The sequence below is a fragment of the Vipera berus genome (assembly GCF_964194415.1).
Source record: "Vipera berus genome assembly, chromosome: Z".
Lineage (NCBI taxonomy): Eukaryota > Metazoa > Chordata > Lepidosauria > Squamata > Viperidae > Vipera > Vipera berus.
The window spans coordinates 114,217,425-114,243,286 of NC_138205.1; the positions used below are offsets into that span (position 1 = coordinate 114,217,425).

The following is a 25,862-nucleotide window of genomic DNA, read 5'->3' on the forward strand; positions in this document are numbered from 1 at the left end:
TGCACAGATGAAACGTAAAACAATTTAGTATTAGAACATATTTTCATAAGACTTCCACCTAATCACTAGATATATAGCATATTTAGCTGCAACACTGTAGAGAACTTTAGTTAATTTCAATGCTATGCTGAAAAAAGGCCTTTTTTAAAGACAGACAATTGTAATATGTTGAAAATGCTTTGCAAGTCCCATTACATCATATGAGTTATTTTTAATCAAAAGCCATGGTAATGCCATTTCACATTTAATAAAAAAATATCTCAAAATAAGACTGTGAATAACTCACCATTGCGCCATCTACTGAGCTCATTTTCAAGCCACTGGATCGTGTTGCGCAGTGTTTTGTTTTTCTCTTTCTCTTTTTCATATTTTTTCTTCCATTGTTCTGCAGTTAATTCTACGTTAACACACACTGTATTCTTGATAGTCTTGGCTCTATAAAGGCAGTGGCAAGGTTAACTAAATATAGGATTGTTTAAACTGATAGACTTAAATGTTTTCAACCCTATCTTCAACCCTAATCCCTTTTCTGAACAATTACAACAATATGTACATAGTTTGGCATCTTTATGCAGCTTTACAACATGGCACATTGTATCTAGTTCATCTTTTGTATGATTGTGAAAAGCCATATAGCAGAAAATAATACTAGTTGCAAATAGAAGTGTGCAACATAAGCCAGGTGAAAAAACTTCAGTTTACGTATAATTTTGTATCCCAAACATACATCAATTTGTATTTTTGTATTCCCAAAATAAATCAATCAGAAATGTATCCCCCAAAGGACTAACTTTCTATTTCTGATTATAATTGACAAGGAACTTACAGAATCAAATACCATCAAGCTTTAAGAAAAATATTTTAGTGAAACAAACATTAGGCAAAAATACATGTATATTTTATGTACATAATAGCTCAAAACCTGCATCATCAAGTTTTGTGGCAGTCTAAAGTCTGCTTCAGTGTAATCATTCTGCTTTTATAATCTCATGCTTAAGGTTATTCACTCACCTCTGGCCAAATAACAGTGTAGATTTTGTTTCAGATTCATTGTAAGATGATGGGGAACAGCAAATAACAATTGTGGTTCTACAATTGCCTCCTAAGGAATCTTGTAAAATTCTGGTCATTTTACTATCTCGATATGGAACATATGTCTGCAAATAAGAAAAAGGGTTTTACTATACCCTATTTTAGACAAGTGAGAATATTTTGTACTTTCCCAAACCAAGAATATTTAAGTTTAATTTGGTATGGTATTTTCAACAGGAAGTTCTATGTAATTTTGCGTAGTACTATAATTATGCATAATGTAATTGAGCTTATTATAGTTATTAAAATATTCAACACATACTAAAGCAATGAAAGGAATTAACATGATAACAAATTTCCTAGCTGAAATAAGCAATTTGCATCAAGCATTTGCAAATCACTAACATACTTACACTATTTTCAGCTAAAGCAGAAATGACATTTCCAAGAGCTGACAGAGATTTGTTGATATTCTTAGCCTCATCCAATACTGCACCTTCTGCTCCAGTTTTACTAACCTAGAATAATGTAAAAAATTGTAAGGCTAAACAATCTGTATTTTACAAGTTTTGGACTGTAGTTAGAAACACACATGCAATATAGTATTTGCCTTTCCCACTATAACATTTCTTCCCATGTACCCTGATCCCAACTACGTTCCTAGTATTTTTTCAAAATTATGGAGGACCTGCTAAGTCTATAGGTAAGTCACATGCCATTTTAAAAGGAAAGCTCTAGCAAGTGTTTAGAAGAATATTGCAAGTGCATGTAACCCATATTAAAATGCAGTGTTAACATTATAAAATGAATCAACAAATAATCTGGAAATGTTTTTTAAAACAGTAAACTATTACCTTTTCACTACCTGCCAAGTCTACAAGATAAAGTTTTCCACTCAATTTCTGCTCTGTTTGAGTGTTTTCTTGCTTTACATTAATGAGAAAGATGCTATGACTTCGAGAGCTATGTTCGTTCATATCTGTAAAAGAAGTTTTAAGGCTTTATATGTGTCCATTCTGTCAACAGCCTTTACTCAATAATTGAATTATAAGTGTCGCAAAAATCAAAACAGAATAAAATCAATACATCTAGTAAGAAAACAATATATTCCTTCATCAAAAAGAATTGTACCAAATCTACAAAATTGATTTTTTTATTTTTAAAGCCATGTTCATTTGTCATTGCAATAAGGAAGTATATAAAGCAACCAGATGCTCTTAAGTCAAGCTTGATTCCTTGTGGCTATCTAGACAACACCACAAAAATGGCTTGTTCCACACACACCCCCCAAATAAGGAAAGATTCAGTTGTAAAATTCTTAAAGTCTTTTCATCCTGGAGTCCTTCAATGTATTGGATTATACATGCAATTTATAACCTGCTTATGTAAAGGAATCATAGCCCTGAAGTCTCTCCATGGGCAACTAAGTCTTCCTAATAGGAAATGGAAAATCACTGCTACATATATTGCCAGTATATTTTCATTCCCATTTTATTCAGGAAAACCAATTATCCTTGACATAGAAAAGAAACATGGGAAAGGGTAAAATTTAGGCCAATATTTAAAACCAAATTAATTTTATTTCTATTATATGCATTTATAATTTAGGTAGTTATCTGAATTATTGGGATTAGATATGTGCTTTCATTCAGAGAATTTTTAAAACTGTGCAATTGAAATCAGAGATTTTTCTTTTAGGTTTGATGGATATGCAGCTTGAGAAAAAACATGGGACTTTGTTTCTATATATAGTAAAAGCAGGGAGACTTTTGTATGCATAGAAATAGAAGGGCCCAGATTCCCACATTTGAAGCATGGGTGATGAAGTTAAAGGATCTGGCTGAAATGGCGAAGCTAACTACTCTGATTAAAGAAAAAACTTTGTCTGGTTTTGTTTTTGTGGATCTTGGATTTTTTACTTGAAGCTGAAAGAAATTAAAATTTTAATTTTGGGATTTCATGACATTTTCTTTATTTTCCTCTTTTTTCTTATTTCTTGCACATTCCTCCCCCTCACTTTTCCTTTTTACTTCCTTTTTCCCTGGTTTTTATATTTTATCTTTTGTAGAAATGTTAAAAAGTATATATAATTTAGTTACCCACTGGAAAAAATCCTAATTCTTAATTAGAATAAACTGACTTTTTAAAAAATTAAACTACAACAAATCACTTACTTGTAACTGCTACATGCCTGTTTGATTTTCCTTCATCTATAGTATCCATAACTTCGTCTGGACTACATACAAACCGTTCAGTGCAGCCCTGTGAAAATATATTTTAACATAATCAATAATTAAACAAATTACATCTAAAGAATCCAAGATACATACTCAGATCTTATACTCACCTTCACATAAGGTACTCGGTTTTTGTCCTCATGAACAGAAAGATTGGTCTTTGAAACTAAAAGGGAAAAAATTACAATAGTTGATATTTATTCATTAAATAAGGATGCCTAGAACTAAGCATATTCTGGTTTTGACTTGATATAAGAGATACCTTTGACTGAAAAACAGAGTACAACAATAAAAGCCATTTCTTGCTACTATCTGGACATAGTTACTTATAACTGTGGACATAAACTACTGTCATATTAATAACTGTTGGTACAATCATAATTCTCCACAAATACTTCTGGATTTGCTTAATACTACCTTAATACCATTTTGTAGCAATTATTCCATAATGTAATTATTCCTTTATTAGACAAAAGTAGACCTTCATTTAATTAGAGATTAGAAAGATTTTAGAAAGAACTGGCATAGTTATACTCCACTCAGTATCAAGGATGCAGCTGTAGAGGTAGTCAACAGCATTAAGTATCTGGGGGTGCAGATAACTAACAATCTGAATTGGTCTCTCCACACATCATCCTTAGTGAAGCGTGCAAACCAGCATCTGTATTTCCTGCGTCGGATGAGAGCACATCTTTCTCCTTCTGTCCTGGCCATTTTTTACGTAGGCACGATTGAGAGTTTTAACAAACTGCATCACTGTTTGGTTTGGGGGCAGCCTCAGATAGAAAGTCCATACAGAGATTGGTAAGGACAGCCGAGAAGATCATAGGAAGCTCACTCCCTGGTATTCAGGATGCTGCTTATAAGTGCTGTGTGCTTAGAGCTCAAAACATTGTTAGAGACCCCACACACCCACTTTACCGTCTGTTTCTGTTGCTCCTCTCTGGGAAGAGGTTTCAAACTATTTATAGCAGGACTACCCGATTCTGTAATAGCTTTGTTCCCTATGCCATCCCTCTAGTAAACTCGCAAGATTTGTTTTTCTCGCCATGCTCATAACTAGACTGTGTTGTTTCTCTATGTCATATAATATAAATGGGTGTATGTATAATTCTGTATTTATTTCCGTCATATATATGTAGTCTATATTGGAGGTGGTGACCCTTTGAGAGCTGAATGCAACAAAATATAATTTTAATGTATGCCGATTAGTGTACATTCAAAGTGACAATAAAGTCATTATTCTATTCTATTCTAATTGGTTACAAACTTGACATTTGTAAAATTTGCTATTAAAATTTAAGTCCATTGTTGTTTTTCCCCACTAAGTTTTAAATTCCTTAGCTTTCTTTCCTAGCAAAAAAACAGTATTCACATGAATTTTACATTTTATACTTTTTCTAATCACATTACTAAGTTGAAGTAACAGCAACTATTCAAACTGCAACTTTACAATTTATACAACGGCATTGCAGTATTTGCAACAGAGGGCTAGCCTATGCTTTTCAAAATTCTGATCTGCTTCAGCTTTCATTACAAGCCTTTTGTGTTCAGCCCAGAGATAATTCTCACTTAACAGCAGCAACGGGGACTGACAACTCCATCACTAAACAATGTAGTTGTAAAGTGAAACATCACATCACCACATCGGACTTGCATCAGTTATGCTACAATCATTAAGCTAATCATGCATGGTCATTATGTGAAACATTACATAACAGTGATTTGAAAATTACTGCCAGCTTCTCCACTGACTTTGCTTGTTGGAAGCCAGCCGTGAAGCTTGCAAATGGTGATTGCCTGACTGTGGGATGCGGCAAACATCTAAACTTGAGGACCAGTCATAAAACTACTTTTATGCACTGTTGTTAAGTTTAAACAATTGCTAAACATGAAAGTCATTAACTGAGGACTACCTGTACAAAACAATATTACTATATAAAGTGTAATACTAAAATCCTATACATTTTGCCACTAATCATGAATTCTGTCTACTTCTTTTTATAAGGCCAAGACATAATTCCCATTATATGCTAATTCTTTAATTTGCCCATCCTAATGCTATTATTATATGCACATTATTGTCTTACTTCCCCATTTAGAATCTCCAAAAATTCTCAACTGTGCTAATAAACAATACCTTTGTTTGGTTATGCTTGTTTGCAAGAAAAATGCATCTATTCATCTTCAAAAGAAAGAATATACTCACCATCCAAAAGGTCCCTTATTTTATCCAAATAAATTTCAAAATATGATACCTAAAAGAATATGGCATAAGGAAACTGTAACTTTTCACTTATGCAAAATCAATAAATACTAAAATAATGCACCTATGATTCATTTATAAACCTGAATACATTATTCTGAACCATTTTGATAGCCAGAGTGTTATAAAGTTCACAAATGTTAAAAATTTAAAATGGCACAATTTTAAAAAAGCAGACCTGTGACAATAAGAACTGAAGCTTAGAAAAACGAAAATGCTGCTGCAACTTAATAAAAATGTCACTAAAGTTAGACATCACTGGCTTATTTACAAACATTCTCTTCCTAAAATTATAATATTATGTATGATATGTAAATATAAAATATGTAATCTTTGCAGTAAATTACTATTTTCAAATCTCCATGGCATTCCAAACTATACACATTTTGAAAGTGTGAAGACTAATCTTATCCAAGTCTCAAATATACCATATTTTTCGGACCATAAGACGCACTTTTCCCCCAAAAAAGTGAGGGGGAAAACAAGGGTGCGTCTTATGGTCCGAAGGTGATCCATATGGTCAGCCCCAATCTCCGCAAGTGGAAAGCAAGGGAGATTGCCAGAAGCGCGAATCGGCATGTGCTGAGAAACGCCGATCTCGCACTGCTGCAATATCCTCGCTCCGTTTCAGCTTGCTTTCTGCAAGAGAAAGCCAGGCTGCAGGGCCGCTTCCGTGGGTACTGCTCTAACACAGAGAGGGAAGGACAAAGAGGGAGAGAAGAAGAAAAGAAGGAAGGAAGGAAAGAAAGAAGAAAGGGACAATGGGAGAGGGAGGGAGAGAAAGAGAGGGAGAGAAAGAGAGAGAGAGAAAGATAGGGAGAGAAGGAAAAAGAAATAGGGAGGGAGAGAAAGAGGGAGAGAGAAAGAAGGAGAAAGGGAGGGAAATAGAGGGAGAGAAAGAGGGAGAAATAGAGGGAGAGAAAAATAGAGAAAGAAGGAGAGGGAGAGAAAGGGAGAAAGAAAGAGGGAAGGGGAGAGAGGGAGAGAAAGAGAAGGAGAGAGAGAAATTAAATTAGTAACATGATTGTTAAGTGAATCTGGTTTCCCCACTAACTTTGCTTGTCAGAAGGTTGCAAAAGGCGATCACATGACCCTGGAACAATGTGACCATCATAAATATGAATCAATTGCCAAGTATCTGAATGTAAATCACATGACCCTGGGGATGCTGCAATGGTCATAAGTGTGAAAAATGGTCATAAGTTGCTTTTTTCAATGCCATTGTAACTTTGAACAGTCACTAAGTAAATCGTTGTAAGTCAAGGACTACCTGTATTTTATCATTTTTTTTCTTTTTTTGGGGGGTATCAAGTTTTTGACACCTTGCTGGGCGACTGGTGGTACTCGGACATTGCCTTGTCCTAAAAGTGGTACAATGGATGAAAAGGTTGAAAAGCCCTGTTTTAGTATACTGATACTATTTGGTTCAGAATATTTTTTTTCTTGTTTTCCTGCTCTAAAAACTGGGTGCGTCTTATGTTCAGGTGCGTCTTATGGTCCGAAAAATACGGTACCTTGTTTTAAGGCAAGTAGTCATCAATTTTTGGAAGACAGAACTGATCTTACATTCTCAGACCAAGAATACTTTCCGATTGGCTCGCTTTAGTAAAGTTTAATAGCTTGGTAAGAAAACCTTTGTCTGTATATAACTTCAAACTAAAGTTTTTTAAGTTGCACATTGGGAAATTGGATTGCTCTTACAATAGGAAATTGCCTGTACTCTCTATATACCTCCCAATTATTTCAGATGGGTTCTCAACCCCTTAAAAGCAACTCTGGATTCTCTTTATTCTTGCAATCCATCTTAAAGGCCACCAAGAAGACAATTCAATGCATCTAACAGAATCTGCTCTGAGACAAATTAAATGTTCTTAAAAGTTTAAAATCATAAAAATTAAAATCATAAATTTCTTATGAACTTGACTGAGGCATAGTTTGACTTGGCTATTTGGAAAGAGTTTGAGTATGCTGGTCTCAATGTAGTGGACAGTTTCATTGGGCCTGTAAGGCTACTCGTGTATTAGATCATGTCAGCTCCAGAGGGCAATGAAGCAAATGGATTATCCGGAACTTTTTCAGTTGGGTTCCAGATCACTTTATAGTACTAATAAGGCACTGGTCACGCTTACAAATTGCCTCTAACTAAGTTGGGATTGTAGTAGTACATCCATCCTGACATTCTTGGGTTTCTCAACAGTTTTCAGTACTGCTAATTATGGTGGACTTCTAGACCAGCTTAGAGGCTTACAAGTGTTAGGATGGTCCTTTCTACTTGTGGGATTGGTTCCAGTTGGTGTTTGTAAGGCAGATATATCTACCGTATTTTCCGGCGTATAAGACAACTTTTTAACCCATGAAAATTGTCTCAAAAGTTGGGGGTCGTCTTATATTCCGGGTCGTCTTATACGCCGGAAAATACTATTCACCTCTCTGATCTTTTCTGCTGGACAGCGGGATCGCTGGGTGAATGGAGGTAGGCGATGGCGACCCGTGGTTAAGCGGCCAATGGCGAACGGGTGATGGAGGGCAAACTCTCGTCAGCTCCTGGGGCGGCTACTGCAGCCGCCGCCGTTGCTTTCTGTAGGACTGGCCATGCTGGCGCTTCCAATGCTGGCTGTCAGGTCCCCGAAAAGAGGAGGGGCAGGCGGTCCCCAGAGGCGCGCTGCTCGACAGTAGGGAGCACCTTTGCTCCTGCCGAGGCACCGCCTGACCCGCGCCGACCAGAAGAATCACTTGCCTGGTCACAGAGTGCGGAACAGCGGTACTTAGCGCCCCTCTTGCCCGCAGACCATGCAGCGGCCCTCGCCAGCCGGCCTCGGCATGGCCACCCCAAGCCCGGCTCTCTAGTGCGTCTTTCGGGCCCGCCTGGCCAACCGTCTCCTGGGTGGGGCTTGGCTCCAGACGCGGCGGCTGCTCCGTCTGCAAATGCTATCTCAAAGCCGAATCGCGCTTGGCTGTGCAGGCTGCCGAAAGGCGGGGACTCAGAGTTCCCGCGGTGGTTGCGGCTTCTGGCGTGCTGTTTGCAGAGTCTGGCCTGGAAGAGCGCGTGGCTTTGCAACCATTTGCATCAGACGGGGCTGAATCTGAATCGGGCTTGTGTCGGACACTTGGCAACTGGCATGTAAGTATTTTCCGGCGTATAAGACGAAAAATCTTGGAAATTGTCTTATACGCCGGGTCGTCTTATACGCCGGAAAATACGGTACTGACAATTTTAGATTATTATTATTATTCAATATAATATTATTATATTAAGGATTTGCTTATTCCCAGGCCAGGGCACTCTGTGACCCCACTGAATTGTGAAGATACACAAATGACCTCAGATGTGATGTTTCTTTAATTTTTCTTTTCATAGCTTACCTGTTGTTTTTACAATATGCTAGCCATCCAGTTTCATATTGTAAGGTATACATTGATATAAACAAAATGAATGAATAAATTACCTTAATATGAAATTCCAAATTTTCATCCATGGAATAAATATAATTAAATATATCTTGCACTATTCTTGGAATAATCCCCATTCCATCTGGATCATGCAACTTCCCCTTCAAAGAAAAATAAATTTAATTATTGCCAGGATTACATAAGTCTGAAAAGAATAGGATTTTTGAAAAACTATACTCACAATCAGCTTATAATTCATAATTCAGACAGTCACTTACGGGCTGGTCTCCTCAGTTTGACTACTGCAATATATTCTACATGGGATTGCCCATAAAAATCAACTGGAACCTTCAACTGCTCCACAATGCGGAATTCAGCAACATAGGCAGCGATAAGCATGCTTTGATATGTCCATCTAACACTTCTACTTCACTAGCTGTGTGATTGCTTGTTTCCACCTGTTATTCAAGTTGCTAATCGCTACCTCTAAAGTCCTCCATGGCATAGGGCCTACTTACTTGAGGGACTCCCTGTCTCTTATAGTGTCTACCTGGCTGATCCAATCTAACATCTGGATGCCTTCTATTAAACAATGATATATTTTGAGACCTCTCTAGCAGCATTTGCACTCTAGAATGATATTCAAATGGCCCCAGTCTACCCATGGTTCTTTGAAACCCTCGTTGGATTGTGAGAATTTTTTTATTTCTATCTGCTTTGTAATTTTGCTATCTTATCTTCTTTTTTGTTCTTTGTCCTTCCTTGCTTTAATTTTTTTAACAATATGTAAACCAGTCACCAATGATTGCAGGCATATTAATTGCTATTATTATAAGCAAAATGTATAGGCATGATCCAGCTAATTACTAACCCACTAGTATCAACTCTGAGAAATAACTTTTATTTTTTCCACTGAAATTGATGGGATGTAATAATATTTACCAAATTCTCATTATACCATATAGAGATAATCCTTACTTAATAATAGTAATTGGGATGGTAATTTCTATTGCTAAGTGATGAGGTCATAAAATATGTCACATGATGGCATCACATAATCCTGGCAATCCCTGTTGCCATTGTTAAGTGAGGATCGAGGACCATTAAGCAAGGATCTTCTTTGTGACAAGGATCTGCTAGCAAAATCAGTGGGGAAGCTAGGAGGAAGTCCCAAGTCCCAAGCAGCTTACAAGTAGGTCAGAGGGCAGGTAAGTGGCTGTTGCAGCATCACTAGGTGCTCCAGTGGGTGGGAATGCACACAGGTGGCTGCTGCAGTCTGGTACAACTACAGACAGATGCAGAGTGGGTGCTCTGAAGGATGGGAAAACATGCAGACAGTTGGTGCAATCCAGTGTGAGCACAGTCAGGCATTGAGTGATCCAGAAATATGAGTGTGTACAGATAGTTGCTGCAGACTGGTACAAATGTGGCCAGGAGGTAAGTTCTGTGGAGTGCAGCAAAGCACATGGGAAAGTGGTGGGAATGATTTACAGGAGCAACTTATGACCCTCCTTGCTGGCTTCCACATTGACTTTACTTGGCAATCAGGTGACCATATGGCACTGCAACTGTGAGCTAGTTGCCTGCACTGGATTGCAATCATGTGAGTGTGTGTGTGGGGGGGTAAGATGTCCAGAACTTTAAGGACTGGTAGAAATTATTACTAATTTAGTGCCACTATAACTTTGAACAACTGCTCAATAAGTGGACATTAATCAAGGACTAAGTATATCTTATTTCACTGTGTTCCCAACTATCAGCAACTAAGCTCTATTTTTCCTCTGCTATCATTTAAATTTAGAAGTAAATATTTAAGTTCTTAGTTGTAAGTCTAGCCTTATTTTGTTGGATCTTTTTACATCTAATCCTCTTTTTATTATTGCATTTTACACTTTGTTTTTTGTTGTTTTTTATGGAATGTTACATATTGTGACCTGTGGTTACAATACACTTACTAGCTACTTAAAATGGAATGTATACTATTGGTAACTTGATAAACAGAAATATTATTCCCTAGAAACAATATTAATGCTTATAATTGTCTATGAGTTTTCTACTACATAATTTTACTAAGAAATTTCTTGCTGAGCTATAATTTTTCATTTATTTCTACACTTATTGCTAGTTTGCCTTCATTTGGATCTTATTTATTTATTTATTTAATAAATAAATCTTATTCACTAAATACACTTTAATGTGTAAAGAGAAGTATGCACCAAGTAACCATATTTAGTAATACCTTACCTCCATAGTGTGAGTTTTCCCAGATGATGTTTGTCCATAAGCAAAAATTGTACCATTGTATCCTTCAAGTACATCTACAGTAGAAAGAATGTACATTAATAATAGATTCCATAGTAGCTTCATGCAAAGCACTGTACTTTGAAATCAATATTCTTCTTTGGAAGATTCATTAAGTTTTGCTCCAGAGAGATCAGTACTTTTGTATGCAATAAAAATGTTTAATAAAGCAAGACAATTGTGGGGAAAAAGGAAGAATAGATATTTGATCTGGGCAAATATTTAACTTCTTGGCACATCAGGAATTTCGGTCCATATTATCTCCCTACCAGAGTTTCTACTATTCAATCTAAACATTAATAAAGGTGTATAACTTAACCCCATCCTTAAACATCCACTAGGTGCCAGGGACTTTCTTCCTAAAGATAGCATGGCTGAGTTATGGTGCTTCCATATGTTCCACAAAAAGAAACTACTGGACAAAATCTTTGCAATGTTGTCCTTGCATCCTTGCTATTGCTGCTTTCTCACAGTATCCTATATGATTTGTACTTCTTATTCACTAGCAATACAATCTTTAGTGCAAGGAGAAAACAACCACTATGCACTCTCAGTTCTCTTTCATTGTCACCTCTCATTTCCATTTTGTTTCCTCATATTCTCTTATGTCTTTATGATTATTCTCAGTAGCAAGCAAGAAGCAAGTACAATGCTTCCTACACTGTCAGTTCCTGATTAGAAGATGAGTGTTAATAGATAACATTCAATAAGCTTAACAGGATATAAAGAATAGGTAAGAGTTGTTTGTTTTTTTAATGGTCTAAGGGTAACTGAGAGGAAGAGAGCGAAAGTATGTCTGCAGTATGTGGAAATAAGAAAAAATGTATACATGGTTTTCTATCCAACAGTCAATTGCTATGTATGAGAAAAAAAATTAATGTGGCAATTAATTCTAAAGAAAAATCTTATTTTAAAGGTGAAGGTGAATATATTTATTTTACAAGAAACTACACACAGAGAAAAATCAGTTTGAATTGAATTATCTATTTAATTACTATGTTGTTATTATTACTGATCATTGCACAGTCAGCCAGATGTTCAGACTGGATTTGGCATTTTTGTCTACCTATCAAGTCCTTACCAAGGACCTGGGATAGGCAGATGTAGATGTTCGATGGTATTATAGATATCGTCGCAGGATGAAAGCAGTTCCTAGTAAGGCCGCCTTTTGCAATTGACTAATGGCAAATTTTTCAGTGCCAATGGTGTTCAAGTGGTGCTCCAGTTGTTTTGGGATTGCACTCAAGGCACCTATTACTGTTGGTACTATCCTTGGTTGCCTTTGCCACAAAGTCTTTCTATTTCTATTTGTAGGTCTTTGTATTTTGTTATCTTCTCTGGTTCTTTCTCGTCTATTCTGCTGTCTCCAGGCACTGCCACGTCCACTATCCAGACTTTTTTTGTCTTTCTTATCAACAATTGTTAAGTCGAGGGTGTTATGTTGCAGGTGCTTGTCTGTTTGAATTCTGAAGTCCCAGAACAGTTTAACTTTATCATTTTCCATGACTTTCTCTATTTTATGATCCCACCAGTTCTTGCTTACAGGCAAATGATATGTCTTGCTGATCTTCCAGTGCACCATTGTTGCTACTTTGTCATACCACTGCTTGTAGTCAGTCTGTGCGATCTTCTTGCAGCAGCTTACCAGGTGGTCCACTGTTTCTTCAGCTTCTTTGCATAGGTGGCACTTACTGTCTGTTGCTGTCTTCTCAATTTTGACTTTGTATGCATTTGTCCTTAAGGCTTTGTCTTGTGCAGTCAGAATTAGTCCCTTGGTCTCTTTCTTCAACTTTCCTGCTCTTAGCCATTGCCAGGTCTTGTTATTATCTGATTTCCCAGTTGCTGCTGCTGTTATTATTATTATTATATTAATTACTATTACTAATTATTATTATAAATTTGGGTTTATTTCGTAAATTTTGGAGTGGGTCTCTTGGCATATTTCTGAAAGATATATGAAAAAAGCATCTCCCCCTTCAGACATTAGGCTGAATTTTAACTCTGTGTCAGATTTAAAGAACAAGCTAATTTCTGAACCTAAACTATACTGTTTGGTCTTGCTACTAAATTAGTGTTTTAAAAGGCAAAACAGGTTATAAGACACAAAACTACACCTGTGACTCCAGTATTTTATTATTATTTAAGTAAAATTGTCTCCTCTTACCTTTGACAATCTTTTTAGCACAATCATTATATACTTGTTCTTGTGATGTGTGTGACTGGAATACATGGTCAAATATATAAGGCTTAGACTGGAAAAAATAAACAAAGTTATAAATTTAGAATAAATCCTTTGGTATTCCAATTAATGTTGGGTCATGGGTTACGTTGTATACCAAATGTTTGGTAACAAAAATATTTTTTTGCTAAACCTCAAACTGTTCCTTGAAAAAACTAATTTTCTTTCAGTTTAATTATTAGACTTCTATATCACCCATCTAATCGATTTAATAATAAAACTGATTACAAATGCCAGCAAAAGGAAAGGTGATTTTCAAGGTGAATTTTACCCAATGATTGAGAGTATTTTAAATAAATATACACGCATGAATATCCAGCAATTTTTTCAGACATTGAAAGCAGTGATTTAACCATTAAAACTGGCCTGACGTCTTTGAAAATGTTAGAAAAGATGCAGGGATCCAATATAACCTGAAACTGTTAATTTTAGCTTTGAATAATTTGATTATTTCATCTCATTTTGATGATAGCCAGCTTTGGCCTAGTGATTAAGTGGTTAAGACCAGGCTAGAAGTCCCATCTTAGCCATGAAAGCCAGATGCATGACCTTAGATCAGTCATACTTTCTCAGCCCAACTCACCTCACATGGTTCTTGTTATTGTAGAGAAAATAGGAGCAAGAAAGTGTATTGGATATGTTCACTCCCTTATTTGTGAAAATAATAAAGGCGGGATATAAATAAATAAATATTTTTTCCTGTGTTTAAAATGCAATACAATTCTTACTAATTTTTCTGCCAAAGGAACAAACACTGGAATGATAAATATATATTTTATAGTTTCTAGAAATGTTTTTAGCTGAAATATTAAATGATGCTTCCCTTACTAGATTGAAATACTGTATAAACAGTACTGGATGCTAAAGTAGTGAACAGTCTAAAGACTATAAAAATAGTAATCCAAAAATATATTAACTGATAAAACAAGAGCTTTTTAAGAATTGTAATACACTGCTAATTTTAAATTAAGAACAAATCTGAATCATATATTTCAATGTCTAAAGATTACCATTATACTCAACACTCCTAAAGAGTTAAGCAAAGAGATGTTTCATAATTCTATCAAATGCTAACTAGGATTGATTTCAATAGGCTGCTTCAAGAAATAATACTTTCAGACATTGTCTCGTTTCCAACATGGTTAAAAAAAGGCAGGTTTAACAGCCACGCAGCTTTTGGTTCAAAATAATTTTTTTAATATTCTTCTTACAAATTAGGTAAAGGTAAAGGTTCCCCCGCACACGTGTGTTAGTCGTTTCCGACTCTAGGGGCCGGTGCTCATCTCCGTTTCAAAGCCGAAGAGCCAGCGCTTGTCCGAGGACGTCTCCGTGGTCATGTGGCTGGCATGACTAGACGCCAAAGGCGCACGGAACGCTGTTACCTTCCCACCGTAGTGGTCCCTACTTTTCTATTTGCATTTTTATGTGCTTTCGAACTGCTAGGTTGGCAGAAGCTGGGACAAGTAACAGGCGCTCACTCTGTTACGCGGCACTCGGGATTTGACCCGCCAAACTGCTGACCTTCTGATCGACCAGCTCAGCGTCCTAACCCACTGAGCCACCGCGTCCCTTTCTTACAAATTAAGAATATACTAATTCTTTTATTAACTCTGTTAAATGTGTTTTATATAAATCACTACAAAGCTGATTTCACAAAAACCACTGTATTCTTAAAAAAAACCTGAAATCTGTTTTATACCAGTACATGATAGCAAAAACAAGTAGCATTAATTCTGAAGAGAATACATAAATAATAGTTTACTGATTTTGAAGATAAATTTGTTGTCTCCTGATATTAAAGCTTCCCAATTTCTAGGGAAAATTGTTTCTAATCATTACAAATTTATAATCAAGAATTTCCATTTTGTTTTAATTAAAACACTTTACAAGTTAAGAAATTAGATTTAGAGAAGTATGAGGAATATTAAAGAAGTTTATTATTACATTCATTGTTGATTTCTATTAGACAGGAAAAAAGGCCTATCTAGGCTCTGTGAGGTGAAAAAGATTCTGCTACTTTAAGATATTCTTATACAGTACTCATTTATTCATTAAAAAGATGTGCTATGCTCATATACTATCCAAAGTTCTTGTCCCTTAACATTTCTAATATATGCATAGCTCTAGTATTTATTTAACTTACATTAAACTTTATTAAAGTTATGAAGTAAACATTGCTTAAGATATAAATTTCCTAATCGAATGACATCATGAGAGTGACAATCAAAGGTTTTCATGACTATTAATTCCAACTGCTGTAATTTCTCTCATGAGATCAACAAGCCCTTGTCACCAGTTATAAGGAACACATGGGAAAGTGTAACTGTCCATATGTTGTTTACAAACTTTCCACAGGTGCTTGGTTAACTGTTTTGAGAAAATATTGGACTGCAGCCTTTAATCTGAACAAACATGAGTTCATTTTTTTAGGAACTACTTGCCTTATTCTGACAAATTGAATTCACACACTTTTCATCTGATTTACCCAGCATGAAGCATGTCTTCATGTTTTGCAGAGATCTCATGAAAAAAAATCCATTCATCACATCAGATTTTGGAATCGGTGAAAACCAGTCAATTTAAAAAAAAAATCAACCCCCCCAAGAACCTTGGCATCTGACAGAAGACTTAAGGGTGTAGCATCAAAAATAATTGTTCATTATAAGGTCAAATAAAAATAGTGGATGTCCATCAATCATGAAATAAAAAGGTCCATGCACCCAATTTTAAATAATTCTGTCAATATATACTTTTGTCTGTTTATCAGAAACCTTTATCTCTGTGTGTGTGCCTGATAGGCATGCATTGCACATAAAGCACAAATAATTTGTCCTACCTTAAGCATGAAAGTTGACTGGGTGATTTTGGGACAATCACTGGCTTTTAGCTCAACTCACATCACAGGGATGTTGTGGGGGGAAAATGAAAAGAGGAAGGAATACTATATATATATATATATATATATATATATATTTGGTGCCTTGAATTGTTTAAAAAAATAATAAAGGAATAAAAAATCTAAAATAAAAATGTGCCCTGCAAAATAATTAGCAGTCCTGAATACTTTAAAAATTAAGCACCAACAAAAATTATGGCCCTAATGTACCTTGAGAAATTGGAAACATTTCATTGTTGAGCCCAACACAAATGTTACATATCTGAATTAGCTTATTAGAACATGACAAGTATCAGCAAAATGTATATATTGTAGAAACACATTCTTCTTCTGTAACTTCAGTAAATTTCAATATGTGAAAATTGCTTTTAAAGTTTTATATTTTACAATAAACTTTAAAACTTATTAAAGAAATATAGATATCCCCTCCTTAATAAATTGCTTGCTTGCAACAGGTAGTCTATATCAGGGCTTTTCAACCAGTGGTATGCGTACCACCTGTGGTACGCGAGCACCTGGCTGGTGGTCCATGAGCCTGCCTAGCTAATTGGAGTGGGGGAGGGAACAAATTAAAATGGAGCCGCACAGACCTGGAGGAGATCAGTTGGAGCTGCAGAGCTTGCCTGAATCCCCAGGATCTGTGGTGACATATTAACTGGACTGGAGCCTCCAGTGCACCCAGAAGAGAAAAGGAAGGCGGAGACAAGAAAGGGGCAGATTGGCATGGCCTGTTTTCTGAGGAGCAGCGAACGAGGAAGGGTGCATGTAACCCGCTGATCCTGGGGCTTCACTTAGCAAGCAGCATGTTTTCCGCAAGCTAGCAGAAAGCAAGTGAGCGGGGCAGGAGTGCAAGATCGCCATGTGCAACTACAGGTGAGCCGCGCTTCTGCACCCAGAGCGCAGCTTCTGAGCGCGGGCTACTTCTGAGCACCAGGCGACCTCCAAGCGCCCTGCGCGGATGGCTTCTGAGTGCCGCTGGCTTCTGAGTGGGCACTGGTGGCCTCTAAGCGCCCCACACGGGTGGTTTCTGAGCGGGCGCGGGCGGCCTGCAAGCAGCCTGCACGGGTGGCTTCCGAGTGGCGCCAGCTTCTGAGAAGGCACGGGTGACTGATCCGCCCCACGTGGGCAGCCTCCAAGTGCCCTGCGCGGTTGGTTTCCGAGCAGCGCCAGCTTCTGAGCAGGTGTGGGTAGCTTCCGATGTGCCCCGCGTGGGCGGCCTCCAACCAGCCTGTGCAGGTGGCTTCCAAGTGGCGCCAGCTTCTGAGCGGGCACAGATGACTTTGATGCGCCCTGTGCGGGTGGATTCTGAGCGCCGCCAGCCTCTGAGCGGGCACGGGCGGCCTCCAAGCGGCCTGTGCGGGTGGCTTCCAAGCGGCGCCCACTTCCGAGTGCCCCGCAAGCAAGTGGAAAGCAAGCGAGCGGGGCAGGAGTGTGGGATCGGGGTGTGCAAGTACAGCTGAGCTGCGCTTCTCCGTGCTCTTTTGCTGTTTTTTGCAAAGTTGCCCCAGGTCGGTGAAAAAGCTTCCAGTCTCCCCGCTGGAAGCGTGGGAAGCACCAGAGCTCCTGATGAACCGCGTTTAAGGGAGAAAGAGAGCCGAGCTTGACCTACGCGGCTGGGCTGTTTCTGCTTTTTTTTTTTATTCCATTTATATCCCGGCCTTCTCCGAAGACTCAGGGCGGCTTACAAGCTTAGCAGTAGCCTTCATTGAGGAAAAGTTCTTGCATGATTTCCAGACGTTTCCTCTCCGTCCCCACCCCATTCCATCCCAAGAAGCAGTATTTATTTCTGCTTTTCCTTTGCAACTTGGAAGAATAATAGCAATAAGAGGAAAAGTTCTTGCATGATTTCCAGATGTTTCCTCTCCGTCCCCCCCCCACTCCATCCCAAGAAGCAGTATTTCTTTCTGCTTTTCCTTTGCAACTTGGAAGAATAGCAGTAAGAGGAAAAGTTTTTGCATGATTTCCAGACATTTCCTTTCCATCCCCCCCACCCCATCCCAAGAAGCAGTATTTGTAGTTTGGACTAGCAGGTTGCTTGGCTGCTCTCCTCCTTTGCTCATGGGGCGCACATGCTGCCCTTTGCAAAAGACGGCGCTCCCAGGTTTTTGCATTGCAAGGAGATTACTTCGCCCGAAGGAAGGGTGACTTGGTGGCGATTCGGGTTTGTCTCCCTTCCTTTGGAGGGAAAAAAGCATCACTCTCTTCCGTCAGGCAGGTGAAAATTAACTTGATAACAGTAGCAATGCGGCCAGAAATGGGCATCTCTCGACAGCACTGGGGAGTGCTATGGGAAGAACGATGTACACAGAGAGGATCGGGAACCTGGCTCGAATGCTGGGCTCTGGTAGGGAAAAAATGACTGGGAGAAGTAGCCGGTTTGTAATGTACCTACCTGAAAATGGGAGATGGGCAGGTTGTGTGAGGTGCAATATTTGTAGTTTGGACTAGCAGGTTGCTTGGAAGGGAGGGGGGAGGGAAGGAAGGAAGGGACAAAGAGGGAAGGAAGGAGGGGAAGGACAATGAGAGGAAGGAGAGACAATGGAAGAGAGGGAAGGAAGAAGACACAAAGAGGGAGGGAAGGAAAGAAAGGAAAGGACAATGGGAGAGAGGGAGGGAAGGAAGGCATCCACCCCCCTCCATCAGAGACCAACGGATTCCCCCTCCACAGGTCCCCGGCAACTTGAGTGATAAGCTGGCCATGCCACACACACCCCGGACATTGATCACATGACCCAGGGACACTGTGAAGGTCATAAGTATGAATCAGTTGCCAAGTATCTGAATGTAAATCACATGATCCTGGGGATGCTGCAACAGTCATAAGTGTGAAAAATGGTCATAAGTCACTTTTTTCAGTACCGCTGTAACTTCGAATAGTCACTAAAGCAAATCGAGGACTACTTGTACTTTATCATTTTTTTCCTTTTTTTTGGTCAAGTTTTTGACACCTTGCTGGGCGACTGTAGGTACTCAGATATTGCCTTATCCTAAACGTGGTACAATGGGTGAAAAGGTTGAAAAGCCCTAGTCTATATTTCAACAGCCCTCATTCATTTGCTGAAAGCATACTTATTCCACACAGCAAGTTAATAGTTTGTTAGGTCTCAGTCAGGACTAGCCTCATTTTCACTTCCGTTTTAACTTCTCCTCTAGTACAATTGTAGTCTATATACAATGAACTCAGAGCAGACTGAACCACTAAAGACACAAAGATATGATAAGCCAACTCAAATATCTAAAATAAACAAAAAGGAAACCTTGCTGGGAAATTAGTATACTGTATGGGCTATATTTTCAAAACAGTTTTTATTAAAAGATTTTAAATGCGTAGGGAATACTGTAAAAATATAATAAATGTGAGAAAGAAAAAAGGAGTTAGAAAAAAATGAAAACATTTTAGATATTGATTATAATCTACATTTGGGCAGTTATACATACAGTTCGAATCAATTTTCTCCAAGGTGGTATCTTAATTCCCTTTTATGACTTTTTTTTAGTATGTATGAAGTAAATATGAGCCTTAGAGAGAAAAAATGTCCCAATAGCTATAATTCTGTGACACTTGGAAGTTTTCTATATCACAAAAATTTCTCTATTTTTTTATAAAATTTGGCCAAGTAGGTATCTTTGTCTATTGTGCCAAATATACCCATTCTATAAACAATGCCATACCTCAAATTATTCAATTCTTATAGCTCCAAAGTCAGATGCCTGTAATGCAGGGGTCTTCAAAGTTGGCCCTTTTATGACTTGTGGACTTCAACTCCCAGAATTCCTCAGCCAGGCACACTGGCTAAGGAATTCTGGGAGTTGAAGTCGACAAGTCATAAAAGGGCCAAGTTTGAAGACCCCTGCTCTAATGTAATGCACACAAGGCTTCTTCTGAAGACTGCCAAAGAATTAATTCAAAGTGTAATTTTGATATTGATAGACTAGGACCATAATTATGAAAAACCAGGAAAATATGGACAAAAACAGAAGACTTTTTTCAAACCATGAGAAAAACAAGGTTTTTTTTTGTTATTTCTCCATCTTCAAAGCTCTGTTTATGATTTGGAGCATATCCTCAAAAAATCTGTACTTCCTCCTCCACCATTTCCAAGCACAGTTCAAAATAGTATCAGTTTTTAAAATCTTTTAAAGCTTAGGACAAACATACCAAAACAATAATTTATTACTCCAAGTGAGAGATATTGTTCTGGAAATTTTAAAGCAAATTCTGCAACATGTCTTTAAATATGCGGCTATTTCAGCCCCAGCTACTGCTCAGTAGTAATGAGGAATAACTATTACAATGGAGGTAAATTTACAGCAAATAAAACCATTTAGGTTAGGGAAGGTTGCCATAAAGAAATTATGTCACATTTCTTGCTGGCAACCGAGTAAAACTGAATTGAATAAAATTAACTCAAAGGAAAATATTTTCAGTAGCTTTGTCAGAAATGTATTTCTGAAATGCTCTTCCTGGGAGACCTCTTGGATCTACCAGTAATACTCCATTTTTTCATATTTCCTCAGATTTATAAGGAATTTTTCAAATGCTCAGCTGATTTTTTATGCTATGCAAGTCATTCATACAAGTTTTATTTTAACAATAAGAATAATCTAGTTAACTTAGTTTTCAGCTCTTCATAAAAAGTTATTTTCACAAAACTTCACTATATTAAATTAGAATAAGCTATCAGACAAAACTTTAAAAAGGACTTCCAGATGTTGTTACAATTCATCTGAAACTTATTAAGAAAAAAATGTTAATAGTAATTATTACAGAGGTATTATAAAGTGAGCAGTCAAACCAATTATGTTTTATTTTTCCCCAAACCTTTCTCCTTCAGTTCTGAATTAACTTTTTATAAAGTAGCTGCTGACACAGCTCAGCATCAACTACAGTTGATCAATAACATAAAGCTTATCTTCCATATGTAAACATTCATATTTTTGTTTGAAGAAAACCTGAAAAATAAGATTAGATATTCCAGAATGCCAAATCCAGAAACATTAAGAGTCTGGCATAAAAGCTTACCAGGTGAAAAATAAGATTAGATATTCCAGAATGCCAAATCCAGAAACATTAAGAATCTGGCATAAAAGCTTACCGGCATTAATATTTCTGTCCCACATATAGCACTAAATTATTAAATGCTTTTCTGCAAACACCTATAACATTAGTAATAGGATTCAAGTTGTGCTTTAATTCTACTTGTACAATATTGTATAACAAATTAATGTAATCTATGCAAGCTCCTCAAGTTTGCTATCCAATGATCTATAAGAATTTGCTGGGATAGAAATCTACCTACTACAAATGTGTCAGGTGCTATTAATTAACTTGCTGTTAGATAATCCCACTACTGCTCCTACCATGCACTTACTACAGACTTCACAGCCCCACAAGGGAGCTCTTCGATATTCTGTGAACACAAGAGTCACCAGTGGGTTTTGTTTTGATGCTTTTGAATACCTCGCTGGTTCTTCACAATAAGGCGTACAACATGGAGCCGACTGCTTTTCTGTAAGTTCGGTACCTTTTCCAATATGTGGATGAGATAATGACCAAAGAGTTCACAGCTGCTCGAATTCTTCCCTGATTATGTGAGAAGGCTCTTAAACAAACACTTCCCATGGGATGCCAGGCTTCGTTCAGCCCTTCCCTTTTACTCCCACAACTCCACTCGGGCAGTCCCACCTCCAGATCTCTCACACCCTCATTCATCCCGGGCGCAGCCCCTGCTTTTGGCCCCAGTATCAGCTTTCCAATATCAAGCCATCCCAATACCTTCACCTGCTGCCCCACCATCACCCGGTCCTCCAGCCAATGGCCAAGCCTTTGGGGCGACCCGAAGACGCCGCTGCCACCCCTTTCATTGCTCCCTTTCCACCCAGCCTCTTCCAGCCACCCGCCCCTCCACTCACCGCGATAACTACGGTATCTTCGCTCTGGAACTTGGCAATATACTTGTCGCCTCGAATCACTTCCGAATCGTTGAGGGGTCTGAAGCGACACATCACTTTGATGTTGCACTCCGCCGGGTCCGCCATCTTAGGCCAAAGCCGCCGCCGCCCGCTGCAGCCACACCGTTTTTCCCGTTGGGATGCTGCCTATCAAGCTACCGTGCCGCTCAGCTCCTGAATCCACCGCCGAATTATCTTTTCTTTGGTCTAGGGGAATAACTACGTCCTTCTCCGCACTAGGAATGAAGAAGGGCTTTTCCGCCCTTACTGTACCGCTACCTCCTGCACTGACTTCCTTCCCAATATGGCAGCCATAAAGGCACCCGCGACCGGCGAAACCGAGACCTCCCCTTTTTAAAATGAGGGCGGAGTTGACAGCTGGCTTGGGAAGAGTGACGTCACCTTCTGCAGGGATGCCAACGGCTTGTTTGCCCTCTCACTCTCTGCGCAGGCGCCGAAACGGCTGGTGTTCTTTCAGCGTGAAGCACAGGGAACCATCGATTTGAGCAGCGGACTACATCGGTCGAGGGTGGGGCTGGAGAACAACGCGCGTGACGAACAAACGGAAAGTTGTAGATTCGAGCAGGAAGGGTATTGATGCGCAGGCGCCCACCTCGGAAATCTGGAACGTGTTGTGCAAACGAGGGGACGAGGTTCTGATGCTGGAAAGGGGGAGGTTGAATTTAGGACATTCTACAGCAGAAACGTCAAACACAAGGCCCGGGGGCCGGATCCGGCCCGTGAAGTGGTTTCATGCGGCCTGCGAAGCCATCCTGGAAACTGAGGGAACGACCGTCACTGCCTTGGCCCTGGCCCAGAGACCCTCCTCCCAGAGACCCTCAGATCTGTCCCACTCCTGCCCAGGCCCCCATAGGCCCCCTTGATGCAAACGATGTAGAGCTGGCCAGGCCCACCCAGTAGGCCATGCACACTTTGGCCACGCCTACCTAGTAGGCCACGCCCACCCAGGCTATACCCACCCAGCCTCCTGAGGGCAACCGCAATGCTGATGCGGCCCTCAATGAAATTGAGTTTGACACCCCTGTTTTACAGTCCCAGATTGACTGGTTCATTTTAGAAAAGCACCGTCTTTATCCCAGGATGAGAGACCATCAGGGATCTCAGGGCTAACTAGAAAACTGAATAATCTTTGTGCAGAGAAGGGAACAACAATCGACTGTCTTATTTCTATATAGTTCTATTTGTTTCCACGAAGCTTTACCTAATATATAAATTATGTGGTCAACTACTTCAGGATCATGGTACTCAAACTCTATACCTATATCTTTCTTTGCAGGAATGTTAATCTATTCCAGTAGCATTTCATCTTATCGTGTTGTGTGAACCCAGTCATTCGTGAATGGTTCTGTGTTCCAAGTGAAACCAGGAAATTGGATTAATTAAGTAGACTGGTTAAGTTAGTTATTCATTGATCTTATAGGCTGTTCCAGGCATAACTCATTCTGAGCAATGTACATCCCCAACATCTTTATTTGGATTGAAACAATAGGATTAAAGTTACACAAATCAATAATATTGGCTTCAGATAATGCCAGAAACAATCAGCTCTCTTGTTCATTCTATTTCAAGTTTTTTTTGAGCTGCCCAATTCAAGCTAATCTGAGATAAGCAAAAACCAGCAACATTTAAATACAAAACTAAAATGGCAACCAAACAGAGCAAAACAACCTCAGGGGGACTCCCACCCAATCCCGGGAGTAAAACCAGGTCTTAGGGCAGTGGTGGTGAACCTATGGCACGTGTGCTAGAGGCAGCACTCAGCCCGCTCTGTGGACATGCACACCATCGCCCCAGCCCTGCCTCCCCCTGCAGTCCCCTCCTCACCAGCAGCCCCTCCCCCCGAGGAGAGTCACCCCTGAGCATGACCCACTCATCTGCTTATTTGGACCAATATAAGCAATATCATCAACATAAACAAGAACTATCTCATACCTATTATCAGATCTTTTAGTAAACACGCATTCATCTGTTTCGGACTTAATAAAGCCCATTGAATTTAGTTCGTCAGAAAGACATAAGTACCACATTAAACCAGACTGTTTCAGACCACAAAGACTTTTGTGTAGAAACCAAGTATCCCCTTCCTGTTGTCAGAAACCTGGAGGACCTTTCACATAAATTTCTTCATCTAGATCAGCATGTAGATAAGCCGTTTCAACGTCAAACTGGAAAACCTCTAAACCAAGGACAGTTGCAGTGGCTAAGGCGATTTTCACACTCAGTCTGCACTGTGGGTGAATAAGTATTTGTATAGTCCTCAGGATAACATTGAGAAAAGCTCTGGGCTACAAGTCTGGCCTTATACAAGGACTCACCATTTGGCTTCTTTTTAATTCTGTAGACCCATCGAGTGCCAATAACTTTCTTGTTTGCTGGAGGGCTTGCAGGCGTAAACACTTGAAGTTTCTTTAGACTGTCCATTTCAGCCTGCATTGCCTCATACCATTTATCTTGCTCTGATTCAGGAAGATGTTTGATTTGTGTGAACTTCAGGAGGAAGTGTAACATTACAAATCAAAGGTAAAGGTGCTTTCGTTACTTGCCACAAATACCGTTTTGGAGGGATTCCCTTTGTGGGCCTCTTGGAACGTCTCGGACCAACCGTCCATTCTTCTTCCGTTTCGTCCTCGTCTTCATCGTCGCCAGCGGCAGCATCAGCAGCTTGCGAAGACGGAACAGTAGGTTGAGAAGAACTCGTGGAAGGAACATTCGCCTGTGAATCTTGATCATCAGGCTGCATGGCATTAGCAGCAGCATCTCTAGGAAAATAAACTCCAGGATCGTTAGAATGAATCCTGGACCAGTCAGCATCTTCCTCAAAAGTAGCGGATTGTGAAATCACTATTACATGAGAAGAGTCGATGTATATGCTCCATTTTGAATTATCAATACCCTTAAATCTCATTCTTTTTGCTGCAGGACCCCCTTTCTTTCTTTGAGCTAAAGGAATATTCACCATAGCGTATGAACCAAAAATATGGAGATGCGAGAGATCAGGCTTGTGTCCATATAACATGAAATAAGGGGTCTGATTTATTACATTACTCCAAGTACGGTTGATGATATGATTAGCATAGTTAATAGCCTCACCCCAGTATGGGAGACTGAGGTTAGCATCTTCAAGTAGGCAACGCATCATTGTTTGCAGAACCCCGTTTCTGCATTCTGCCACTCCATTTTCAGCCAGAGTGTAAGGAGCTGAGGTCTGGTGTAGTATGCCATTCTTACGCATCCAGTCCTGAAAACACTGAGACATGAATTCAGCACCGTGATCACTCTGAATTCTGGCGATGCTGACTTCATATTGGGTATAGACAAGAGCAGCAAAGTCTTTAAAGATCTGAAAGGTCTCAGATTTTTCTCTCATAGGAAATACATATCCATATCTAGAGTAATTATCAACAATTGTCAATAAATATCTTTTACCACCAATTGTTGGTGTAAAAGGACCCACTATGTCAGTGTGTACCAAATCAAAAATATGTGTTGACAGGCGTGTAGCCTTTGGAATTGCTGCTTTGGATTTGG

The 25,862-nt window shown here is 39.0% G+C and overlaps 1 protein-coding gene across 5 annotated transcripts in view; it reads right to left on the bottom strand.

Annotated features, from left to right (window-relative positions):
* The window catches only part of KIF5B (kinesin family member 5B), a 45,720-nt gene extending 23,087 nt beyond the window's left edge, over nucleotides 1-22,633 (bottom strand). For 2 of the 5 annotated variants that reach the window (XM_081343895.1, XM_081343894.1), the window contains exons 1-11: nucleotides 22,275-22,633; nucleotides 13,391-13,478; nucleotides 11,170-11,243; nucleotides 8,982-9,086; nucleotides 5,479-5,527; nucleotides 3,380-3,435; nucleotides 3,207-3,294; nucleotides 1,887-2,011; nucleotides 1,446-1,550; nucleotides 1,012-1,157; nucleotides 287-435 (exon numbers count right to left, since the gene is read on the bottom strand). In XM_081343895.1, coding sequence (XP_081200021.1) covers nucleotides 287-435; nucleotides 1,012-1,157; nucleotides 1,446-1,550; nucleotides 1,887-2,011; nucleotides 3,207-3,294; nucleotides 3,380-3,435; nucleotides 5,479-5,527; nucleotides 8,982-9,086; nucleotides 11,170-11,243; nucleotides 13,391-13,478; nucleotides 22,275-22,400 — 1,111 coding nt within the window. In that variant the 5' untranslated portion in view covers nucleotides 22,401-22,633. Of the gene's footprint in view, nucleotides 1-286; nucleotides 436-1,011; nucleotides 1,158-1,445; nucleotides 1,551-1,886; nucleotides 2,012-3,206; nucleotides 3,295-3,379; nucleotides 3,436-3,808; nucleotides 5,446-5,478; nucleotides 5,528-8,981; nucleotides 9,087-11,169; nucleotides 11,244-13,390; nucleotides 13,479-22,274 lie in introns of those variants that run through there. The other 3 variants (XM_081343897.1, XM_081343896.1, XM_081343898.1) reach the window with 3 other exon arrangements.
* Nucleotides 22,634-25,862: the final 3,229 nt, after the last annotated feature.